Here is a 25,454-nt window from a genome sequence, read left to right as displayed (position 1 = left end):
GATTTTTACTTTCAAATTTCGAATTCCCTGTCTGAGTTAATCTCTTATCTTTTATGGGTTTTCAACAAAATGGGATTTTCGTCTCAACATGTGTGATAAGCGTCAAAAATCATCTCGCAGAACGTAGCAGGGACAATTTTAATGTAATTTTGTGTTTTTGAAACTGAAGACATTCAATTATTGAATTTCCAGACTTTTTTTTATTAGCTCCTATGATCAAATGTAAACATTGAGTGTGTCCCGCTTACTTCGATGGACATTGACCTAATAAAAAATAAGACCAGATTTCCAATTGTCTACCAGAAAAATCCAATCTTCGCAGTTTTATTAAAATTAAAATAATTTCTGGGAAATGGTTTATTCTTAAGAATAGATATCTAAATTGCCCTTGATAATATTAAATAATGTTAGTGGATATTTCAATGTAACCGCTATCTATCGCTTTAACGCTTTGAAAGAAAAAAAAAACGTGTCCTAATAAATCCTAAATATAATTTAACCCAAAAATGACTAACTTTTCGTCAAAGTCTTCAAATGCAAACAATCAGGGGGTTGCGAAGAAGCCGCCATCTTGGAAGTTCGGATAACAAACACTGAGAATCAGTATTATACATATTACTATGGTAACACGAAGTGTCTTGTCCTGCTTGAACTCAAAAATCCGATGCGAATGTGTAAAAGCAAACTGAAAAATGTGTAATGCCGATTCTCAGTGTACGCGCGCACTGTTTGATCGAAATCAAACAGTCACTTTTTTCGATATGAATTTTCAGCCATTATTGGGATAGAATCTCCATTAATATGATAGAATTTGAATCAGCAACACAATTCACGTGCTTTTTCAGGACGTTATCGTTTAAATTGCGAAACAAATTAATATCAAAAACCCAAACATTGATTTGTTATGGGCTACCATTTGACAGCTAGTGCTTTTGTTGTGGGCTCTCATTTGAAAACCGTGATTATGTCGACTGCTGTCAGTATGCTTTGATCGGAATAGGGTTGACATCCCCCGCAAACAATAGAGTTGTTTACGTGCGCATTTATTGCGTGTACGTACACGAAAAAAAGTGAGGTTAAATTTTGTCCGGCCAGCAAATTCAAATGGTGCGCTAGTGTGCCTACGCGAAACGTCATAAAGCTCTACCCAAGTAACATTTTAAGCTTTATCCAAGCTGTCACAACCGCTATAAAACCAATCAGCCAAAACCAAAATTAAAACCACTAAGTCGAAACAACCTCCCCAGAACCCCGATAATCCTCTGTTAAAACCAAAAAGGACCGCCGCAAAAGCTTGTCACGGCCTATTTATAAAACCTACATAAGAGTTCCAAGCTTTACAACTGAATCCTAACAACATCCTCAAAGCCTTGATAAAACCTTTGTTAAAACCTAGTCAGGAGTTAACGAAAAATGACATTTCGTACGGCTTCAAACGTCTTATGCCAAACATGTTTTATTTTGGCAAAAACTAAGTCTTTGCCTTGCCAAATGATAAAATGGAGATGGTTTGCAAAAATGGCGATGATAAATAATCGATATTGGAGGTAATCAATATTATTTGAAAGATTATTTCTCGCAGTTGGTGGGTCAAATTCAGCTGCGGTTGAATTTTTTTGGTAAATGTAGGGGAGACAGAGCCAAAAAAAACAACTCGCTTCATAAAAAATCATTATTTGTAATCAAAGTTTTTAATGTTAAAATTATATTTTATTGCAATTCTTTGAAAAAAAATTCAAACTATTTATAAACATCAATCGCATTAATTATATCAGAAATTCAGCATACATGAGTGTTTTCGTCAAATTTAAATCAAATTTCTCAGTTCTCTTTTTTTTTCAACCAAGATGGCGGTCAATCACATTCAATCAGAACACGCGTTTAGCGCCATATTTATGCACTGATAATTGGCCGCGACAAAAGCTTTTTCAGGAGCTTGTGGTTTTAATTAGCTTTTGCATGCCTAATGGCACTTGACAGCTAAAACACCATTGGTTTTAAGGAAGCATGCGATAAAACCGTTTGGCATGTCATTGTCATTGGGTTTTCAAGACTCTCTTAAAACTTAAACCTTATTGAAAGCCATTTAGCTTTTACTGTCATAAGGTTTTATGTCCGAGGCATAAAACCCTGTTAGAACCTTGCTTATTGGTTGCGGTGAATGCCCAAATAAAACTATCAAGCAATCAAGATGCTACCATAAAACCCTAATAAAACTAAGTGGTGGCTAGTTGGTTTAAAAATGTCACTTGGGTATGATCGAGCTCGAGCTGTCACAGCCCTGCGAAATATGTTGGTTGACATATCGGGTGGCCAGTCAACAAAAATTAGCTAGAAGTCGCCAGACAAAAAACTTTTGCTAGAGAGAGATAGCAAATCTGGTGCATACAAACCGCCACCGTTTGACCTTGAATAAAGGCAAAACAAGAGCAGAAAATGTAAACAATAACAAACAAGAACTGTTTAGTTGTTCTTACACGGTGGATTGTCTCAAAATTTGGTTGAATTGTCGAATAAAAATGTGAACAGTGGGAGGGCATGTGAGTGTTATAAACTCATGAAAAATTCCCATACAAAAAAAGGTTAAGTGTGTCAACGTTGCACTAAGTTTCTACGGTTTTGGTGTATGTTTCAGGATATCCAGTTTTGTGGAAGGCTAGAGAGGTATTGAAAGCTGCACAAAATGGCATCCTAAATTCAACTTAGTCACTTGCGACAATAGAGAACGAACGCAACGGTGTGTTTTCAATTTATTTTTAAATATTTTTTTACAGTTCAATTCAAGTTTAGGTTTTTGCACTTTGTTTTGTTTTTTATTCATGTAATGGTGTTGTGTTCATGTTGATATTTTCTTAAACTTAATCTTTAGTTTCTTTGTTTTGGCTATATTTCCTCGGTTAACAGAACCCCTTTCGACCCACAACACGCTTCTCTAGTGCGCGTTGAAAATCCAAAATAATGTATTAACACACCAACTGTGAAAACAGTGAGAAAGAGAGCAGCAGCGCTCAAATGCGAGATTTTCCGCCTTAAACACACCGCTCATCACTGTATTGGTGCGATAAAACAGAACCGCTGCCGCTGTATTTATTTGCTTTCCGATGGATGAAAACACAAACTTGAGCTTAGTGCACGCATTTGTTCAGATTTTTGGCGGAGGCCGGAAAAGTCTCACCACTACCGATGAAATTTGCGATTCGCAATACCAACAGGCGAAATTTTTGACAGAAAGTCACGTTTATTTACATTTCAAAACGTCAGCGTTAGAAAAACACAAATACCAAGCCATGAGCAAGTTTTTACAAAGGAGAATGGGCGAATTCGGTCCAAGGATGTACACGAACGGGACCAACATTTTTCGAAACATCTCGCCGAGACATGAAAAAAAGTCTTTTGGACCAACTCTCTAAACCCCGGGGTTCAAAAGTTACATGCTGTTGAAGTTTGAGCATTTTGAGTAAAAATATACAAAAAATTATATTTTTGCTATTTCTAAAATCATTTATAAAATCTCTGTTTCATTATGGATTTCGATTTTCTTGACTTCATTCGACGCGTATCAGCAAAAACTATGAATTCTGATATATCTTAGCATGATTGAAACATGATTTCTCTTGTTTTTATCCGTTTGAACCGTTTGTACAAGAGGCATCCCATAGATAAAAGTCGAAACTTCATGGTATTGAAACCGGATCCGACCCAGACTGCTTCAGTGAGTATGGAAGGCTTCAGTGCAATGTTGTAACAACTTATTGGGATGGTCTGAGTCATCCGAGAACTCCTTGGAGTTAAGACCGGCGAGTCTACCGCCGTAACAAGCAAGATGTCGGCGGTTTTTGACCACTGATCATACCCGCATAGCTTCAGTGAGTGTGGTAGACTACTTTGCTAATGTGTTAGGATGTCCTGGGTCATCCATGGACTCCCTGGAGTTATGATCTGTGGAGCTACAGCCTTAACAAGCAAGAGGTCGACGGTTTTTGACCCCGGAACATACCCGCATAGCTTCAGTCAGTATGGTAGACTGCTTTGTTAATGTGTTGGGATGTCTTTGGTCATCCTAGGACTCCCTGGAGTTATGATCTGTAGGTCTACAGGGCTGTTACAAGGACTCCCTGGAATGGTCCAGAACATCCCAACATAACAGCAATATAGTCTGCCATACTCACTGAATCTTTGCGGTTATGATGCGCGGTTAAAAATCGTCGACCTTTTTCTTGTTACAGTGACCCAAATATCTTAACTCCAGGGAGTCTTAGGATGACCAAAGACATCTTAACACATTAAGAAAGCAGTCTACCATACTGACTGAAGCTATGCGGGTATGTTCCGGGGTCAAAAACCGTCGACCTCTTGCTTGTTAAGGCGGTTTCAATACCATGAAGTTTCGACTTTTATCTATGGGATGCCTCTTGTACAAACGGTTCAAACGGATAAAAACAAGAGAAATCATGTTTCAATCATGCTAAGATATATCAGAATTCATAGTTTTTGCTGATACGCGTCGAATGAAGTCAAGAAAATCGAAATCCATAATGAAACAGAGATTTTATAAATGATTTTAGAAATAGCAAAAATATAATTTTTTTGTATATTTTTACTCAAAATGCTCAAACTTCAACAGCATGTAACTTTTGAACCCCGGGGTTTAGAGAGTTGGTCCAGAAGACTTTTTTCATGTCTCGGCGAGATGTTTCGAAAAACGTTGGTCCCGTTCGTGTACATCCTTGGACCAGCTCCCATACAAATTTGCCCATTCTCCTTTTCCTACAGATTACATAAAATCGTAATCCGGATCTATTTCGGTGCCGCGTCAGTGTGTTGGTGCAAGTCTGGCACAAACTCGACATGGATTACCAGACCGGATTGAAAAAAGAAGAGAAAAAAAATCTGTTTCGGCCACTTGGCGTGAGATGTTCCTTCTCGAAGTATTTCGGAAAAGCCGGTTGGGATTTTCCTGTGGCGGTCATTTCGATGTATTTGGGAAGTGGCTTGATGGTGGGATGATCAAAAACAACATATTTACGTGGGGCACACGCACACGCACACACAGCAGCTCTCTCACTTCAAAGTCAAGGGATTTTGGTCTGTTTTTGAGAAATCTACTTCAAGGTAAGATAAACAGTTTGCGATTGCGTTTTTTTTTGTTTGAGGGGAAAAGTGGGTGCCAAAGTTCAGAGTCATGTCGTGCAGAATAGAGTTATCTACGTGCGCATGTATTGCGTGTACGTACACGAAAAAGATTGAGGTTAAATTTTATACCGACCAGCAAAACAAATGGTGTGCTAGTGAGCGTGAGCTCGGGCTTAGATAACTCTATTAGATGGGCATGATTAGACGCCACTAATTGTAGATGTTTGTTTGATTTGAACAATGTATTTGATATTAAATACACTGCGATCCTTTTACATATTTTGCAACTATTTTTATATGAACTACTTTTCAAAAATCAAAGAGTTAAAAATTTGCTGCTCTACAGAAGAATTTGCTGCTTTGAAAATATCATTGCTGCTCAAAAACTTGATCATTGCTTGATTGTACACTGAGAGGTGAGTTGCATGTTTTGGCCATTTTTTGCCGCTTCAGTATATTTTTTAAGCCGTCGACTGTTCGCTGAGTTAGTGGTCATTTATGTCATAGAGGTGAAACTTAAGGAAATAAAAGGTTTTTTTCAGCATGTTATATCACAATTTTGAAATAAATCGCTTTTCCGGGCACAGTGGACTCTTAGAATTGTCTTAGAATTTGGAAGGTTAAAAAATGGGATGGTTAACATGATTTTTTGCATGTAACTTTACCCAAATCAATGTACCGTAACAGTAGTGCCAAAAAAATGACCGAACATTTTTTCAAGATAACTCGTAAAAATGGAACGCGCCTTTAGAATCATCACAAAAAAACTAAACTGTTATCGAATATGGCGATCATTTATGAAAATTGATATTCTTTTTTAAGTCTATTTTAAATTCAATGCTTCTTCAAAGACTCTTTCCCGAAACTCGCTAGGAATAACTTGATTTAAAAAGGATTTATTAGGGCTTAAAACAGGCTCACAATGCTTTATGGTGGTCTTGACCAAGATTAAATAGCACACGGCTGGGAACGTAGCGCAAGCGGGCAATAATTCAATAAAAAAAAACTAACTCAATCCACCTATGTGGTTGGAACCTTCCTCACTTATTGCCAACAATGACTGATATGATGGAATTGTACAAAAATTTCATCTATTGTTTAGATCCGGAATAAAAAAGTACATAAATATCACTTAAGTGACCATACCTCGAGACAGAGTTGCCAGAATATCAATGTTTTGGACTCGTTGGAAAGTTCTTTTGATAAACTAACCAACGATGGGTGGGATGGTGGATCCGGACATAGTTTACATACGTTTAAGTGAGATCCGGATACATGTGAAAACACATTTTTATACATAACTTTTGAACTACTTATCGAAACTTCAATCTTTATAAAACTCGATCTATGGGATCCTAAACCAAGTCAAATGCAACAGGTTCGGGTCAAATCGGTTCAGCCAGTGCCGAGAAACATGAGCTAGTTTGTTGGTTACATACACACATACACACACATACACACCAACATACATACAGACATTTGTTCAGTTTTAGATTCTGAGTCGATATGTATACATGAAGGTGGGTCTACGACGTTTTTATACAAAGTTCATTTTTAGAGCAGGATTATAGCCTTACCTCAGTGAGTAAGACAAAATGCTTATGAATCAAAGGCATTTGTCTTGCTACTTGGGAATTTACCCTGAATTTCACTGAAGTAGTGAGATCCTTGAAATTTGTATTGAATTGTTTTCGAGATCCAGTTTATTAGAAGTTTAAAATTTGTGAAAATATATCCTTGCCAAATTGAAAACAAACTATTGCTGAATAATATTCAAATTTATTTTCAATCCTATGTTAAATTTAGTGTTAACCCTCTACTGCCCAAATTTTTTTTCGAAATTTTTTATTTTTCCCGTGTTCAGGAGGTCATTTTGAGCAAGTTTTGTTCTACGAAAAACTTTACTTCTCTTGTTTTATGTTTTTCTTGTTTCATTTTTAGTATTTTATTTGCATTTATCTTGTTTAATTTATGTTTGTTTTAGGTAGTATTTGGCCTTCTCTACCACCTCTTATCATTACATTTTGCCTATCTAATTGTTTCATGTTTTAACAGTAACTTTTTCAATTTTTTGCATGTTTTTCACATTTTTTGCTATAGAATGGAACCATTATCATTTAAATTGTAAATAAATGCGTAGAGGCATAGTCTAGGGCACTAGAAAAATTACTGCATACTTCTTTTTACAAAAAATATAGAAAATGTTAGTAAGAAACACAGCCAAAGTTGACCCCTAAAAAAATTACATTTTTAAAAACATTGGCAAAGTCACATAAAATAAGTCAAACTTCCAACCCTAAAATTTTCCAAAATTTTAAAAGTTCTTCTTTCCAATGCTTTTTGAAGATCAAAAATTGGTTGAAAAATGGATTTTTGGCGATTTTTTAAATCGAAGCCCGTCTAGAGGCGGGGTTGGGTTGTAGAGGGTTAAATCAAATTTGAAATCAGCAAAATTAAACAAAGCTTCAAATGTTCTGTATCTATGTTTTTTTCACAATCCATTCAATTCATGTGTATTTATGTTTTCAGTTTGTTGAACTAATATACTGAAGTGTCCGATATGACTAATTAAACACGCGTTTAGTAATAGGTTAAAACTTTATTAAATCTAGGTATAAGTTTACACAGGACGTCTTGACTCGACGACGGACGACGACAGAAGAGAGCGACTCTTCACTTGAGTTGTTCGACTGAGTCTTTGCTATAATCTAGCACTACAATTTCGACTACCTACTTCAGATTACACTTCTGCAAGTTGGTACTATTTTATAGTACCGAGGGATATTACATATACAACTTACATTGTTTCGGAATGCATTTTTACAAATCCGAGAAAAAAGCCATTTCGCTGATATTTTGGCAAATATGTCGTTTAGGAAATGTTTTCCATTTTAGAAATCTGAGAAAAGGTACGATAACTAAAAAATATTTCGGTAATTTTGCTGTTAAAAATGCAGTAAAATCCACGCTTCATACAAAAAAAAGTTTTTTTTTTCTATGGACATTTATCCACGAGGGAATGATTATCGTAAACTTTCTGAAGTTTTTTTTAGGTAAAATTCAACAAAGGATTCTTTATAAAATAAACGGTTATAGGTTATAGTTAGTTCAGGAATATTTTCTTATTGCTAATGATTGTGGTTCCGTGCATGAACGTAAGTTTAAAACGACGCCCAAAAACGCATCTCAGTTGCGATGAACTGAGTAATGAATCAGTTGAAAAACTTCCGCAGTCACCATAATTTTCTCAATCCAAATCTAGACCATCTATATTCGAGAAAAAATGGCTGCACGGAGATAAATCAGGTCTCCAAATGAACAAGCGTTCATGAAATTTGTAACTTGTTTGTATCCAAGAGCAAAGTGTTCAAATTCCATGGTTCGTTTTAAAAAACTTATTATGCAATTTGAACACTTGGTTCGTGACTCTGAATTCAATGAACACTCGTTCACGATTTTGGGAAGGGTTTTTTCTTAGTGTGAGAGGGATTTTCAGGATTGGATATCTTGGATAGAAAAGTCTGTTATAAAAAATAATAAATTATTACAAAGATCTAGTTAAGTAGGAAATCAGATAAACTTCTTCAATCACTTGATCAACTTGAAGAGCACGTGTATTGGTGCTTTCCAAAGCCTATGCTGGAGTGGAAGTGGAAACTTCAACATGACACACTTATCCGAGCCGTCTTGAGCGACGGTTGCGTGTGTGTGTCTCTCAGGAAATTCTCCACCAGAAGTGTAGTGAGAGAAGTGTGAAAATAAGAGTGTTGGTTTTTATCGCCCAAGGAGGATACCCTCCTGCGCTGGGGTTAAGTCTAGGGAAAACAAACACAGACTTACCAAAGGTGGTTACGAGGTTGTGCGAGGGTGAAGGGGAAATTATAAATATGAGAGCCGACGCTAAAGAACAAGAAAGTGGTAAGATTTGGTCACCTAGCAGGACTTACTTTTTTTAGTAATTTTAATTTTTGAAAATATAACGATTCAAGGAATTGTGACATTTTTGAGTTATTATGACATCAATTTAAAACAAACTGTGAGGTAAATTTCCTCAAATCACAATACCTTTCCCCCCTGGCGGTGAACGCCCGCACCTTGCGGTGAGAAGCTGTGAAAATTTGCTGGTCGTTGGAAAAGCGTTCTCAGCTCTTTTTCCGTATATCAAACCCCCTCCCCCTCTCTGAGTCCAGCCCCTCCTCCCTAGGAGAGGAAGGCGGCCCCCGTTTTATGAAAAGAGGATTTTTGGAACCCCACTTTAGTCGCCGTCGGAGTATGGTCCCGTGAAGACCTCTACAGTCGGGTAGTCGCCGCCGATCCGTTACGGAAGATTCTGTGTCGCGCGGATTGCTCGCGAGTTGTCACATTGGAAGCAGCGGAGATCGAGAGGAGGTAGCAAGACACGTGTTTTTATGGGAGAATTAATGGTGGAACAGCTGCAGGTCCGAAACTACGCGGATCATAACAAAGTGGATTACGGATCGTAGCGCGAGTTGCGTTTGACACGGATTTAGTTTTAATGACCGCCAGCGTCGTCGCGGTTGTGTTATCTTGCGTCAATTTGAGCCATTTTGATAAATAGGTCTGCAATAAACAAAAGAACGTCAAAGTAAACAATCGAAGAGGTTAGGAAATCTGACAGATATCATCGTCTATTTGAAGTTTCTTCTCCATGAATCTTGCCAAAACAAATCACTGACAGCTGTCAAAACATTGTCCATCTTTATTAGAAATTGTTCCAGATGTCGCGATTTCCTTGTTCAAAGATAATTAAGAGAACTCAAAACTGGTTTGTGAGCGTCATTTATCCGTTTGGCAGCTACCAGTAGAATTTTGATTTTTGTGTGATATTAAAATATAGTAATCAATTTGTACCTGTCAAATGACCAAACATACTTCGATTGTTTACTTGACCAATTCGGATGTGGTAAAATTAAAATTTAAATGCTTTCATGACCATTTTTGATCAAATTAATCAAAGAGTTGTGACAAGATAGCATGATCGTACGATCGCAAGAAATGAAAGATCGTCTAATTCCAACTAGGAAGTGACAAATCGGCTTTCAAATCAAGTAGATCCTTTCAAAATTCACGCATTTTTTAACACACAAATAAACAAGAAAAAAATGGCGTCGAGGTCGCGAAGCGACGAAGATCAAGAATCGTTGTCCTCTTGATGTTTTGAGTTCCAGGGGGAGGTTCGACTAAGAAGAGAAGAAGTCCCGATCGAGGAAGTGCTGTAACAGATGGGCTGTGAAGAAAGGCCGGCTTTTGCGCGAGTTGCTGCGGCGGTGGTAGTAATTTCGTTGTTTGACGAAAGATTTATCGGAAATTGTAGTGTAGTGACAGGAAGAGAAAGAAGAAGTAGATGAAGAAGAAGTTTTGTGTTGGAGTCTGGCCGGTTGGAGATCGCCTTGAGATTGAACTCTCTTTCTGTGGATTTGGGACGTTGAACTGAGTGCTTTCACTGTTTGGGTGGGGTTTCTTTATGGGGGTTGTGGCTTAGTATTGGTGAAATGTGAGGGAAGATTTTCCCAACTGAGTGACTAAGTTCGGAAAATCCAATTTACATGAATTGTTTTGTTTAAATATAATTTTTTTAACATTGGAATATTTGGGAGATTTATATTAAAAACTTGAAATTTCATTAAAAAAGTCGTTTAAAATTTGTTTAAGGCTCTATTAGCGTAAACCGAGCTGGAATTTATAGAATTTAAATATATTTTTATTTACTTTTGAATGTCAATGTATTTTTTACGAATTAATTTTTTTTAACACGTTGCGTTGAAAAAATTCAATTTGGACAGACATTGTGCACACTATGTTTTTTTCCAAATTTCAGATTAAGGTTGTAGATAGTGTAATTCACTCCTGAAACAATGCCAGTCAATGCTAATTTTAATCTCAGGGTCTAGAAATAGTAAATTGAAATTAAAAATCTACAAACAAAATGAATAAAGCCAGTTTTTAATTGATACATTCTTAATCAAAATTTTAATGTATTTTTTAACATACATGAAGAAAATCACAAAATTTCATGTTACAGATAATTTATTGAAACCACTGAAAAGATAATTTTCAATCACTCCTGAAAGTTTTATGAAGATGTTACCTGATTAAACTGAGTAAGAAATGATTTAAGATCAAAATTTTGCCATGCGCAAAATGGACTGTCAAACTTTGTGAGCGTTTTTCTCAAAACACCGATTTACGGGTGTCACGATATCTCGAGATGGGATGGACCAAAATGGCTAAAATTTGAGGTGATGACTCTCAAGGCATATCCCGTGTGCATGAGGAAGCCCGATTTTGAAATTTTGCTCTTTTGAAAAATACAAAAATCAAATGCTGACGATTTTTTATATGAAAAACATAAAAGTATTTTTATTTTTTTTAAATAAACTTTTTAAAAATCGAGATATCGTGGCACACGTTTTTTTAAACTGCTAACTTCAAATAGCTATATCTCGACAACGGTACAACCAAGTGGCTTTAAATTTGTTTTGCTAGGAGATGAAAATGTATATTTATTAGATTAAAAAAAAAGTTCAAATGTGTGTTAAATCAACCTCTGACATTTTTGCCGATTTACATGTATGTAACCCCTTAAGATATTTCGGGTAATATTTCGTTTAATGTTTTATGCAGACATTCTCAACTGAATGTTTGTTCTAGTAGCTTAAATTTTGCTAAAAAATAATTAGAACAAGATATTTCATAAAAATATAAATTATGATTGGCATCAAAACCAAATAATCAAAATATTTTTTTTTACAACATTTTTATTTTTATTTTTTTATCTCCTAAAGTGAAAACTTATTTTCAACAATGTATGCCGGAAGGTTGATGATCTGCTTGTTTTTGGCGTTTACTACAATATTTTTGTAAGAGAGATTTTTTGATTCTACCAAAAATACTTTTTTTAAAGATTTTCTAATCCTTTTTTGAATACTTTTTGAAAGTGCTTTTTGATATTTTGATAATGCTCACCGTTTTTAGTTGAAGCTATTTTCAAATAATTTTAACTTGTTTTTCTTTTTCATTTCTTTCAAAACATCGAAAGTAGCAGATTTAAATATATTGTACGTTCTACATGATCAATATTTTCCGATATATCATCAATTAAAAAATGTGGGCGCATTGACCAACACTTTAAAAATGCTATATAAATTTATTTTGTGCAAAGCAGAGTTATAAACTTGAAAATAACAAATTTACAAAAAAAAAAACAATTTATAGAACAAAAATATTGGATTTGGCATGGGAATCCTTCAAAATGTTTAGTAATTTATGAATGATATAAATTAATACACACGGAAAAATGCAAACTAAATTTTGCATAAAAAAGTAATTTAAATTTTTTTTGAATATGTTTCCGAAAAAAAAAAAACGAAACTATTGGCACTACGCCCCCCGGGGCATGGCCTTCCTCTAACGTGGGATTTCTGCTCCAGCGCCTCTGACGAGACAGGAGAAACCGGGACCGACGTTTTACTTCACCATCCGATAGAAGCTCTGTGGATAAGGCAGGAATCGAACCCGCGTCTCATAGCATCATCGGGATCGGCAGCCGAAGCCGCTACCCCTGCGCCACGAGACCCATGTATGTTTCCGATAGTATTCAAAAAAATATTTTTTTTTTCATAATAAACCATAAGTCTCGTGTTTGATTTCCAAATTAAACCCAAAAATTGTCTCAAAATTAAAAACGGGTGTTCACAAATGTTTTACATGAACTTGTTTTTTAATAGTCTTAATTAGTGCCAATAACTTTTCTGGAGACACTAAATCAATCGGACAATTCTTAAGATATAGATTACATTACACATACCCGGAGCTAAATTTAGTATTGATAAATATACTTTTTTTTTTGTTTGGCCATTAGGTGGCTCATCGAAAATAGCAAATTTGACCTTACAAAATTTCACGAATTTTTTAAATGTTTAAAATAACTCTGAAAATCTTTTAAATCTACATGCTTTTATATATTATTCTTCAATAAACTATCTTCACTAAACGCAAAAACGTTTTCAAAAGCATGATTTACATTTGTTTTAGCAGTTTACATTTTATTGCATTTTTCATATCAAAGCAAGATTCAACAATCTTGTCCACCCAAAATGAGTGACATAGTTTGAATTTTTTGCAACATTTAGCCCATTCAAAATATTTTTTAAGGATTTCCTTTCTATTTTCAAAAACTAAATTTTAAATCAATAGGCAAAAATAATGTAATTTGTAACAAAATCAAAATTTTTATTTAAAATGAGATCAGAAAACAAAAAAAATCGTTAAAATTAAACAGAACTTAGAGAAAAATCTGACATGTTTTTAAAATGAGATTTCGAAGATAATAAATACTCTTCACTTAATTTTGGATAAGACAAAGCTTATTTCTTTTTGAAATTTTAATTTTCAAACTAAATTTTTTACTGAAGTGAAAAAATATTACTAAATTTTGTTAGTTTCTAAAAACTGATAAATTTAAACAATTCTTCAAATGGTTCATATCAAGCTTTTCAAGTGAAAACTTATAAAATATACTTAAAAAGACTTTATAGCTGAAACATTGAAATTGTTTGAAGAAAAAAATGATCTGAGAAAATTTATAAATATCAAGAATTTCACACTGTTCGCGGACGGTCTTCAAATTTCACTAACCCTATATTAGTAATTGAACAAGGATATTTTCATTTACTTAATTCTACAGTAGATCTTTGAATTATTTTTATTCCTGTTTGAGTTTGATAAAATATTTTAAAAAAATCGTTACAGTTTCACACAAACATAAAATTTCACGGGATTTCGCGGAAAAAGACAAATTTCGCGGATTTCACGCTGTCCGCGAAATCGTGAAATTTCACTAACCCTAGTGATAGGGTAGTTCAAAAAATGGCAATTTTCGTCATTTTTCGTCATTTTTCGCAAAAACCACTTTTTTCAAAAAAAAATCATATCTCCGCGTCATTTCATCCGAAAATAATCTCGCTTTGAAAAAAGGCTTCAAAGTTATGTGGAATTTATATAATAAAGCGGTAATGAAATTTTAAGAATATGCAGTTTTTATTTTATCAACGGGTTGCTGAACTCAAATTTCATGTTTAAAATAAGAAAAAAATAGAGATGTAAATCCTAATTTGATTATCCTAAGTTTCGAAACTTCAGATAACCAGTTATTCGAACCTGGACTGTATTAGGTTTGAAATAGTTTTTCTTTGTTTTTTTTTTTGTTAGGCCGTTTCAAATATTTTTCAAAGTTTATGCCAACCCCCCCCCCCCCCCCGCCCTTTCTCCACCCTTAACAGTTTTCCTGAATAATCAAGAGGCAAAAAAATATTTTTTTTTTCGGAAAACTTTAAAGTTTTAATGAAAATTAAAGTTTTTTTTTAACTAAAAACCAGTTGAAATGCATTTTCCTGCGTTTAAAATAATATTTAGCATGTTCAACTCCTTTGAAAATATTTTAAATTTCCATGAAATATCAATGTACACTGTACAGTCCAACGAAAAGTTATTTTTCCCGCAAAAAAAAATCAGTCGATATCCGATATTTTGAAAATTAATTATTGGTAAGCAACTGTTTTCAAAGTATCCCCCCTCCCCTCCTCCTTCGACTTTGGTAAGATTCAAGGGACATAAACTTCAAAAAATATTTGCAACGGCCTTACATTACTTGAATCATTTGAATGAAACTTTGTGTGATCCTTTTATTTGACCAAAGTAGTAGTTTATGCAACAAGTTGCACAAAGAGGATTTTTTCAGCACGAGTCGTACATTTATCCAACGAGGTTCACCGAGTTGGATAAATACGAAGAGTGCTGAAAAAATCAAGTTTTGCAACGAGTTCCATACAACATTTTTTGCAATTCCAAAAAACACACACTGAGTGAAATTTTATGTCAAATTTTCAAATTTTTTTTGTCAATAAATCGTTTAAATCAAAAAAATGTTGAAAAGTATTACTTTTCGAAACAAGTGCTGAAAAGTTCAACTTTTCAGCACCCATTTGAGTGCTGAAAAGTAGAACTTTTCAGCATTTATTTTGAAAAGTGTTGCTATTCGATTCGTTATTTTTGGTACAGAAAAGTAGGCTATTTCGTCGTTCAAGAATGACAAGAAAAGTAAGTAGTTTCACGACGGAATTGCAAAAAATATATTTTGCCTCATTAATTCGTCCATAATTGTCTCCATACAATTTTTAATATTATAACATTCAAAATATCTGTATATTGAGAACGATTTTCTGATCAAAGTTATAGAATACCCAGAACAAATTACGCGGTTTTTATTGAATTTTTACACAAAAAAGTTGATTGCGCCAAATAATCATTTTTGAAAAAAAAAACACATTTTTGTAGAAGTTTTAGACGACAATAAATGCAACGGGAGTGTTAAAAAAAAACATAATCTTTGAAAAAAAAAAAATTTCGCTTATTTATTCATCAAGATAAAATGCTGTGAATATTATGTTTATCATAATTGTTTTTCCATGATATCACCATAATCAGCTTTGATAGCAAGAATGGAGATGGATAAAGAAGAATGTTTTTGAAATCTTTCGTCAAAAACTTTAAATTATTTATTTTGACATTTAATTCTTGTTGCATTTACCTTTAATTGTTTAAATCCTCTCAGAACAGTCTGAAACCCATTTTTAGGATTGTCGTAAATCATTTGTGCTAAATAAAAGTGGTTATAAAAAAAACAAAAATGAACCAAAATTTTCACAACATCAAACCCGGAGTGATTAAGTCGGCAAAAGTGGTGTCATAAATTTCCATCCTGAAGACGACGACGACGACGACGTCAGCCAAAAGTGATTAATCTTTAGCACGGGAGACAAGTTGGAGAGTGTCGGTTATTTTGGTGTTCATTTTTTTTTTGTGTTGAATGCTGGAAAATCAGCGGAAAAAATAATTTTAAGTGAGTGATTTTTTGTGGAAATATTGCACCAAGACAAAGAAGAAAAAACAAGGAGTCAAATGTTTGTTTCTGTTAAGAGGGGGTGAGATAAATATTTATGCAAGGTGGAGTCAAACTGTGATAGATCAAGTTCCTGAGAGGTGCAAATGTTGGCCGGAATGAGCATGTACGAGGAAGAGTGGAGCAGGACGGAAATCGTCACGGTAGGTTTGCTGGTTGAAGTTTTTTTTAAATAGATATATCTTTGGAAATAGAAATTAAAACAATCTGCAATTTCATAGTTCAAAAGCTATTTCAAGACTGTCTCTTCAAGATACAAACACTCATCAAATCTAACGAAAATGTAAAACCGACCCCCAAGTGCATTGAACTCACCACCGTCAAAACTCGTAGTGTGTCGTCATCTGTTCAACTGATCGTGTTCACAATTTTGGTTTCTAAGCCGGGAACACGCAATCTTCCCCCCTCCCCTCGATGGGTGGTAAGAAAACAATTTATACGCGCTGCGGGAAAATGCCATTAAAATTAATGACTTTGCTCACTTGGCGAAGAGGCACTCACACTTGTCGCAACTATGCGTTTTTTTCGAAATTAGACACTGTCAGTTTTGAAACGTTGTTCGTATCAGCTGCTTTTTTTTAAAGTGACGTCATTGAATAACCTGTAGAAATTAAAGATAGTCAAATGCAAATTTTATTTCAGGTTTTTGTCTCCACCTCCAAGAAGATATTTTTCCTAGACCCACAGCGTTGATTCAATTAAGAATAAATTAATTCAAATTTGGAATCGATTCCCATCGCGCCCCAACTAAACACGTGTCGATCACCCGCAGTAATGGATCGAAATAGGGTCACGTCGATTCTCCTCGCCGGCGTCTGCCACGATCCAACTGAGCCGAAAGGCATTCTTCTAATTTTCCGATTTCGATCTGCATCCGCCATATGTGACCGATCCGCGAGAGGACAACGACTTTGGAGAACTCCGTAGTAACATTTCAATAGGGCGAATCTGCATTTGTAAACAATCAGTCTATCCCCCTCTTACTTGACGTGAACTGTCACTTGAGCGAAAGGGATAGCCTGCTTGTTTACAAATGCAGATTCGCCCTATTGAAATGTTACTACGGAACTGAGAACTGTTGCGCGGTTATTTCTGGACCTGGGTCTTGCCCCCCTCCCACGCGCACGCCTCTGGATTGTTTGTGCGTACCCAGGTCTACACAGCTTAGGTGCGGTTTGTTTATGTAATATTTATAGAGCAGCCCTCAATTCTCTCACACTTTTCGTTTTTTTTTTTTGCTTTGAATTGTTGGTCAAACTTGGTCGCGAAATGGAATGCAAGTAACACGTGTTCAGGTTGGGGGATTGGCTGAACTTACGCAGGTGGATGACTCTTTTCGAAGAATGTTATCTATAGAATTGCGTTGGCTGAGTGTTGATCATACATTTGATCATCAATTTCATGGAGACGCATTGTGGTTTGTCGTATTTTGACCCATCGTGCGTCTCCATGGTTGGTTCATATTTTACGGTTCCAGTATTGTTTCTCTAGCATGATCCACAGTAAGGGACCATCCATAAACCACGTGAACACTTTATGAGGGGGGGGGGGCTATGGCGATTGTCCAAGCTCCATACAAAGAAGGTATGAGTAAGTGTGACATTGCGTGTTATAAGTATAGGAAATGCGTGACAAAGGGGGGGGGAGGGGGTAAATTTGGCTGATTTTACATGATGTACTTTATGAATGAAACCTACATTCGAATGCTCATTTATTTGATCGTATTTGAATTAGAAAGCTCTCAAACGTCCAAACTGAGATTTCAAACTAATTTTGTGCTTTTACCCGCTGTCAGTTGTTCCAATTGACGAATTTGGATTCGCTCATTCGAAGGCATTTTGTTCTAAGTTCATCCATTTTTCCTACCCTTTTCTTTTTCCTTCACTATATGCTGTAAAGCTGGGTGATGAATAGAGAGAATGCGTAACGTGATTTTCGAATGATCCTGCTTTGTTTACATTTACAAAGTAGGAGGCTGTTCAAGCAAGAGCATGACTTTTTTCTTACTGGTAAATGAACTGTTTTATAACCAGTAGTATGTGTTTTATTTTGTCTAGTTTTTAACATTTTTGCTGCAAAATTGTCGCGTTTCGATCGGTTAGAAGAGATTTTAATTTTTTACGGGTGACGAAGAACTGCAGCGAGAGTGTCATTCTGAAAAAAACATCGCTAATTCTAGCGAAGCTGATCCAACAAACAAAGAGAGCTGTTACAATTTTAACTAAACCAGATTTTCAAACGGAATCCAACAATGAAGACAGCTTCCGGAAAGATACAACCGCATCGACTCCATAAACAACTTCCATTCATTATTATAAAAAAATAATGAAAATCTCGCCTTCAACTTTTTTAGGATTTCTTGGCTTGAACTCCTCGTCCTCAAAAGCCAAACCTTATTAATTTTTTCAAAAAAAAAAAACAATTTTGTGGACATAAAAAATCTTTGGAAAATTGCCATACACCCCCCCCCCCTCTCTAAGGTATCCACTTGGTTTATGGATGCTCCCCAACTGACATTTCAATAAAACGATTGTCAAAACAACTAAAATTTCAGCGAGAGGAACGTCAGTTTCGCTAATATTCTACTGTCAATTTGACAGATCAATTCGACGCTGTCGTGCTTTCTTGACGCTCGTCGTTGTTTGACGTTCTGAGAAAAACTAGCTTAATCCATCTATGTGGTTGGAGCCTTCCTCACAAATTACCAACATCGGCTGATATGATGGAATTGTACAACATTTTCATCTATTTTTTAGATCCGGAATAAAAAAGCACATAAATATCACTTAAGTGGCCATACCTCGAGACAGAGTTGCCAGATCATCAATGTTTTGGACTCGTTGGAAAGGTCTTTTGATAACCTAACCAACGATGTGTCGGATGGTGGATCCGGACATAGTTTACATACATTTAGGTGAGATCCGGCATCCAAAAAGTACATCAATATCACTTAAGTGTACATATTTCGAGACAGGGTTGCCAGATCTTCAATGTTTTGGACTTGTTGGAAAGGTCTTTTGATAACCTAACCAGCGATGGGTCGGATGGTGGATCCGGACATAGTTTACATATATTTAAGTGAGATCCGGTTATATGTGATAACACATTTTTTTACATTACTACTTATCTAAACTTCAATCTGTATAAAACTCGATTTATGGGACTCTAAACCAAGTTGAATGCAACAGGTTCGGGTCAAATCGGTGCAGCCAGTGCCGAGAAACATGAGCTAGTTTGTTGGTCACATACATACATACACACACACACACATACACACAGACATTTGTTCAGTTATCGATTCTGACTCAATATGTATACATGAAGGTGGGTCTACGACGTTTTTATACAAAGTTCATTTTTATAGCAGGATTATAGCCTAACCTCAGTGAGGAAGGCAAAACGCTTATTAACGTTTGACCTTGAGTAAACAAAAAAAGACAACACAATGTAAACAATTACAAACACTATAGAACACGTTTTGTTTGGTTGACATTTTGTGCATTGTCCGGATGTTTGGTTGAATTTGGTTGCCGGAGTCCTGAGCTATAATTACAGATGTATATGGTAGTTGGGCAAGTACGTGTGTCAAACGCGTTCTGATCTGAAAACCCTTTGGCTTTGTCATTCTTGCAGCAAATTTCGAGGGTGTCTCAAGAAAGCACTACACGACATGTTTTCTCAGTTATCACGATTTTATTTTGCTGTCATTATTTATTGTTTTTGAATACAAACAATTATTTTTCACATTAATTTCGTACATGTATTTCTCAAATCATGCCTTAAAAATTTACCCCTTGAAATTGATGAATTGGGCAATCTTTCAAACCTTGAAAAAAACAAAATTCTAGTTAGTATTTGTTTGTCATATGTTTCTTACCTTTATTGATAAAGATCACCATAAAATATCAAAATCAAACACAACACATTTAGAAATTGATTTTTAAGAGTTTTAAAAAAAATAATTATTTCAACGTCATCGTGCTATTTTGTCGCACCCGCCATTTCGACGTTCCGAGAAAAAGGCGTTTCAATGTTTGACCTTGAATAAACAAAAATGAGAGCACGCAATGTAAGCAATAACAAACACGTTTTGTTTGGCTGACCATTCTGTGCATTGTCCCGAAGTTTGGTTGAAGTTGGTTGCTGTAGTCACGAGTTATAATTACAAATGTTTACGGTAGTCTAACCTGTACGTGCGTCAAACGCGTTCTGACCTGAAATCCCTTTGGCCAGTTGTCGCACTTACATCAACTTTCATCGAGTGATAAGATGGCACGACAATATTTAAACTACCCTTATATGTAAAGTGACAAAAATGCACGGAGTTTTTTCGGATTTCGTTGAATATCTCAGGATTGAAATCGAATTTTGGAGATCTGTGAAAATTGCAACTCTATTCATCTACGGAAAACTTTCAGGTCTATGTTAGCCGACCCCCGCGATCGTTCAACTTCGGTCGAACTTCCTCTTGAATGTACAAAACGTGTGCGCCCATAATTCATTCTCAGCTGCGGCGTAATGCCCTCTCCTCGCGTAAATATGACAAATTTCCTTGTTCCTGATTCCAAGTTTTTCCCCCAAAACAACCCCCGTGATCTGCAATAACGCTGCAGTTATTGCGCGCTCAGTTTTTTCTTCTTCTTCTGCTCCAGTCCACTGCCCTTGGCAAGGTGCCAGTGTTGCCAGCGCGTCCCCGGAACAAAGACCAAATAAAGGCCCGACTCTGTTCAAGATCGTCGTCGGACGAAAATAGATCGCCCTCTCGTTCCGGGTTGATCCCCACGTATACGTTTGTAAAATGCGCAAATGCGAAAATATAGTCCCGTGAAGAATAAAATTAATAAATATTAGTGAACTACGGAGCGCGGCACAGGGTTTATATTTATGGGCGAGGAAAAGCAAGATTTATGGCCGCCGCGGCAAGAGATCTGGTTCGGGGCCGTTTCCGCGATTTGGGACGAATCCGACGAAAGTCAACGATGCAGCGTTAATTACTGAAACAAATGTCGCAAATTGTCGAATTTGAAACAAATCCAGGTAGAATTGGAAAATAAAAGCAAAAAGAAAAAAATCTCAATCCGTCGAGAAATTGAGAAACAACAAGTTCTCCTTTCTTCTGGCAATTTCCTCTCAATTTCGGGTCCAAATTTTATGAATTAAAATGAGAACAGGTAGAAACGTTACGTGTTTTTACCCCTTGTTGTGATTTCGGGTTTTCTTCCTCCCCAAACGGACACAACCTTTTCCGAAGTTGACATCTTGGTTGACAATATTTGGCAGAGTCACGGGAATCAGGTTTATCCCGTTCTCTTGGCTTGGCTTCCGTTGATATTTTCATTTCGGTGGTACAAGTTGTAAAAAATGAATGAAATGCTTTCGTGTACTCGCAAATTGGGTGCTAATTGTGTTGGTTTGATGTGTGCCTCGTGGTGTTTTTTTTTATTTAAGCCCACTCTGAGGTTTTGAAATTTATGGTTGTAATCTCAGAGCTGGAAAACATTTCTGAAAAGAGTTAGAAGAAATTTTAAACTTTCATCATATACATTTCTTTGACTAAATTAGTTGATGTCCTTAAAAACTGAAAATCCACTAGATAACTGATAACCGACTGTTTAAAAATAGCAGTTTATGCAACAAGTTGCAAAAGAGGACTTTTTCAGAACGAGTCGTATATTTATCCAACGAGGTTCACCGAGTGTCTATGCAATGAGTCAATGAATCATTAAAAAAAATGTTGAAAAGTATATCTTTTCCAACCAAGTGCTGAAAAGATCAACTTTTCAGCATCCATTTTAGTGCTGCAAAGTAGAACTTTTCAGCATTTGTTTTTAAAAGGGTTACTATTAGATTCTATTATTTTTGGTACAGAAAAGTCGGCTATTTCGTCGTTCAAGAATGACAGGAAAAGGAAATAGTTTCACGACGGAATTGCAAAAAAAAATTATTTTATCTTTTGAACAAATATAATTCAGTATTTTTTTAAACAAAATTCCTAATAAACGACGAGTTGCAAGAAGTTATGGTTTTATTGGATTAAAATTAATATCGTCACTTGTTAGTAAAGGCAAAGCTTCCAGATCAGTTTTTTTTAGGTTTTTCCAAGTGTTGATCAAGATTTAGATAAACTTCGATTTTTTTTTTGTATTTTTTAATTCGCCTGAAACTTTTTTGGCGCCTTCGGTATGCCCGAAAAAGCCATTTTGCATCATTAGTTTATCCATATAATTTTCCATACTAATTTGGCAGCTGTCCATACAAAAGCCATTTTTAGGTAACTTTTTTCAAAATAGTCGCAGTTTTTCATTTTTTTTTAAATTAGTGCCCATGTTTGCCAACCTTAAAAAATTTTTTTTTGAAAAGCTGAATTGTTGTTTTCTAAGTCTCACCCAAACAACCCACCATTTTCTAATGTCGATATCTCAGCAACTATAAATCCGATTTACAATGTTAAAACACGAAACATTCGTCAAATTTTCCGATCTTTTCGAATACAATATTTAAAAAAAAATTAAATCAAGACTAACATTTAAAATGGGCGAAATATTGAAAATGGTGGGTTGTTTGGGTAAGACTTAGAAAACATCAATTTTCCTGTTTTTTAACCTTTGCATGGCAATATCTCAGCAACTATGGGTCGTATCAACAAAGTTCAATAAAGCAAAATATAGAGAATTTTTTCAGCTTTTCAAAAATATTTTTTTCAAAGGTGGGCAAACATGGGCACTAATTTAAAAAAATGAAAAACTGCGACTATTTTCAAAAAAGTTACCTAAAAATGGTTATAACTTGAAAACGGTGCACTTTATTAAAAATTTACTGAAGTACTTTTTGATTGCAAATTCGATTTTACATCGAAAAATGAAGTTGAAAATTTTTTGCGACCAATATTCGATTTTTTGAAAAAATCTGTATTGATTCAAAAAATCATAACTCGGTCAATGATTTTTTGCCGATTCTGGAAATTTCTGAAAAGTTGGCATTTTATGTCCTCTAAAACACATCAAAAAATAAAAATAGTGTTTTTTTGCAAATCAAGTTTCAGTGACAAAAAGTTAAATTAAAAATCACAATTTTTTTACCGTGTATCATTTTTTTCAGTGTAGTCCATATCCATACCTACAACTTTGCCGAAGACACCAAATCGATCAAAAAATTCCTTCAAAAGATACAGATTTTTGAATTTTCACATATCATTTTTGTATGAACAGCTACCAAATTTGTATGGGAAATTATGTGGACAAACTAATGATGCAAAATGGCTTCTTTGGGCATACGGAAGGCACCAAAAAAGTTTCAGCCGGATTAAAAAATACAAAAAATAAAATTTAAGAAAAAAAGACCGATTCCGTAGAGAACTGCTCTGTTTTGAATTTTGATTGATTTTGCCAGATTTTAATAATTAGCAGATTTGGTATTGATATTTAGCAAAAAAAAAAAATTTTTTACTTCTGCCTCCAATTTGTTTTTCTGTATTTCGCTTGTCAGTTTGTTCAGATTTTATAAATCGGAATTTGTGGAGAATTTTTTCTTCAAATCGATGCCGCTTTGCTCTCTCGTACTAAGCTTGCGGGGATTTCTATCTTATTTATTTAAGAGAGCACCGAGGCATCGAAATGATGATTTGAACAGCCTAAGTGTACACGGAGAAAAAAGAGTTCCCAAAATCGTGAACACCCGTTCACGAAATTGAGAACCACGAACAAAGTGTTCAAATTCCATGGTACGTTTTTGAAAATCGTACCATGGCATTTGAACACTTTGTTCGTGGTTCCCAATTTCATGAACGGGTGTTCACGATTTTGGGAACTCTTTTTTCTCCGTGTAGGTAACATTGAGGGCCTTAGAAGTGAAATTAGACCTAATGTTTTTTGATCTCGATTTTGTTATTTTAATTTTAATTTTTAATAACCCATCCATTTTCTCCCTAGAGAGAGTGTCAGTTTGGTTTATGGATGACCCCTTATGAAACTAAAAATCGAAAAACTTTCTTTCAAATAATTTTTACGATTTCAAGGAACGCATGAAATCTATAAAATTTGAGTCTTTTCGAGAAATTTCGTGAGTCATGTTAAATTTCACTTAATTCGACACATTTATAAATTATTTCCGCTGATTAAGATCATGATAATCAATTTTTTGAAATTGTCAATAGCTCAATCCAGGTGTAGGAGTCGTCTCCCTGGGCTCTGTCTCGGTGGAGTCGCTGGTAGGCAGTTGGACTAACAATCCAAAGGTCGTCAGTTCGAATCCCGGGGTGGATGGAAGCTAAGGCGTAAAAAGAGGTTCACAATTGCCTCAACAATCAAGCTTTCGGACACCTAGTTTCGAGTAGGAATCTCGCAATCGAGAACAAGGCAATGCTGTAGAGCGATTAATTTGATTTGATTTTTTTTTTAAATTATAGCCAATATTAATTTTATTGGAAATTCCTTCTAGCTTAACTACTGTGAAAGTTTTCAAATATTCAAAACACACATAATTTTTAAACCACGTACTATGTTTGTATCAACATTTTAATAACAAATTAAAAAAGTTTCTTAAGCTTTTTACAAAATTTAATTCAAGAAATGCCATTAAACTAAAGGCCATCTTTGTGAAATAATCCAATGAAATCAAAACAAAGAATAAAACAAAAAAAATTAAAACTTTTTCCTTCAATCTTTTCCTAAAATCAAAACACAGAAAAAAACAAAAATTTGAAATTTTGAAAATAAACATAATTCATTGGGAAAATTAATGAGTCAAGAGTGTGTAAAAAGCAAAAAAAAAATAAGTTGATAAATCTTTAAAACAAATATTCAAGATACAAAAAAGGCATATGTGTTCGTATAAAAATACTTTCTTTCATAACGAAACATTTTTTTTGCAATTCCGTCGTGAAACTACTTACTTTTCCTGTCATTCTTGAACGACGAAATAGCCTACTTTTCTGTACCAAAAATAAAAGAATCGAATAGCAACACTTTTCAAAATAAATGCTGAAAAGTTCTACTTTTCAGCACTCAAATGGGTGCTGAAAAGTTGAACTTTTCAGCATTTGTTTTGTAAAGTAACACTTTTCAACATTTTTTTGATTTAAACGATTTATTGACAAAATACATGAAAATTTGACATAAAATTTCACTCAGTGTGTGTTTTTTGGAATTGCAAAAAATGTTGTATGGAACTCGTTGCAAAACTTGATTTTTTCAGTACTCTTCGTATTTATCCAACTCGGTGAACCTCGTTGGATAAATGTACGACTCGTGCTGAAAAATCCTCTTTTTGCAACTTGTTGCATAAACTACTATTTTAACAATTATCGCATCTTAATTTTCGTTTCTGATGTGTTTTGAAATTT

General features: G+C 35.0%; 1 protein-coding gene across 10 annotated transcripts in view; it reads left to right on the top strand.

Annotated features, from left to right (window-relative positions):
• LOC6050384 (tropomodulin) overlaps nt 1-25,454 on the top strand; it is a 105,358-nt gene that overhangs the window by 19,841 nt on the left and 60,063 nt on the right. The window contains exons 1-2 of one of the 10 annotated variants that reach the window (XM_038250008.1): nt 9,403-9,522; nt 15,767-16,257. The exons of the other annotated variants lie outside the window; for them this stretch is intronic. Of the exons in view, the coding sequence (XP_038105936.1) occupies nt 16,201-16,257 (57 nt within the window). The 5' untranslated portion in view covers nt 9,403-9,522; nt 15,767-16,200. Of the gene's footprint in view, nt 1-9,402; nt 9,523-15,766; nt 16,258-25,454 lie in introns of those variants that run through there. 10 annotated transcript variants of the gene reach the window in all.

This window comes from Culex quinquefasciatus, chromosome 1 (assembly GCF_015732765.1).
Source record: "Culex quinquefasciatus strain JHB chromosome 1, VPISU_Cqui_1.0_pri_paternal, whole genome shotgun sequence".
Taxonomy (NCBI): domain Eukaryota; kingdom Metazoa; phylum Arthropoda; class Insecta; order Diptera; family Culicidae; genus Culex; species Culex quinquefasciatus.
The sequence above is the reverse complement of the archived record's forward strand: the minus strand, read 5'-3'. Positions and strand labels throughout refer to the sequence as shown.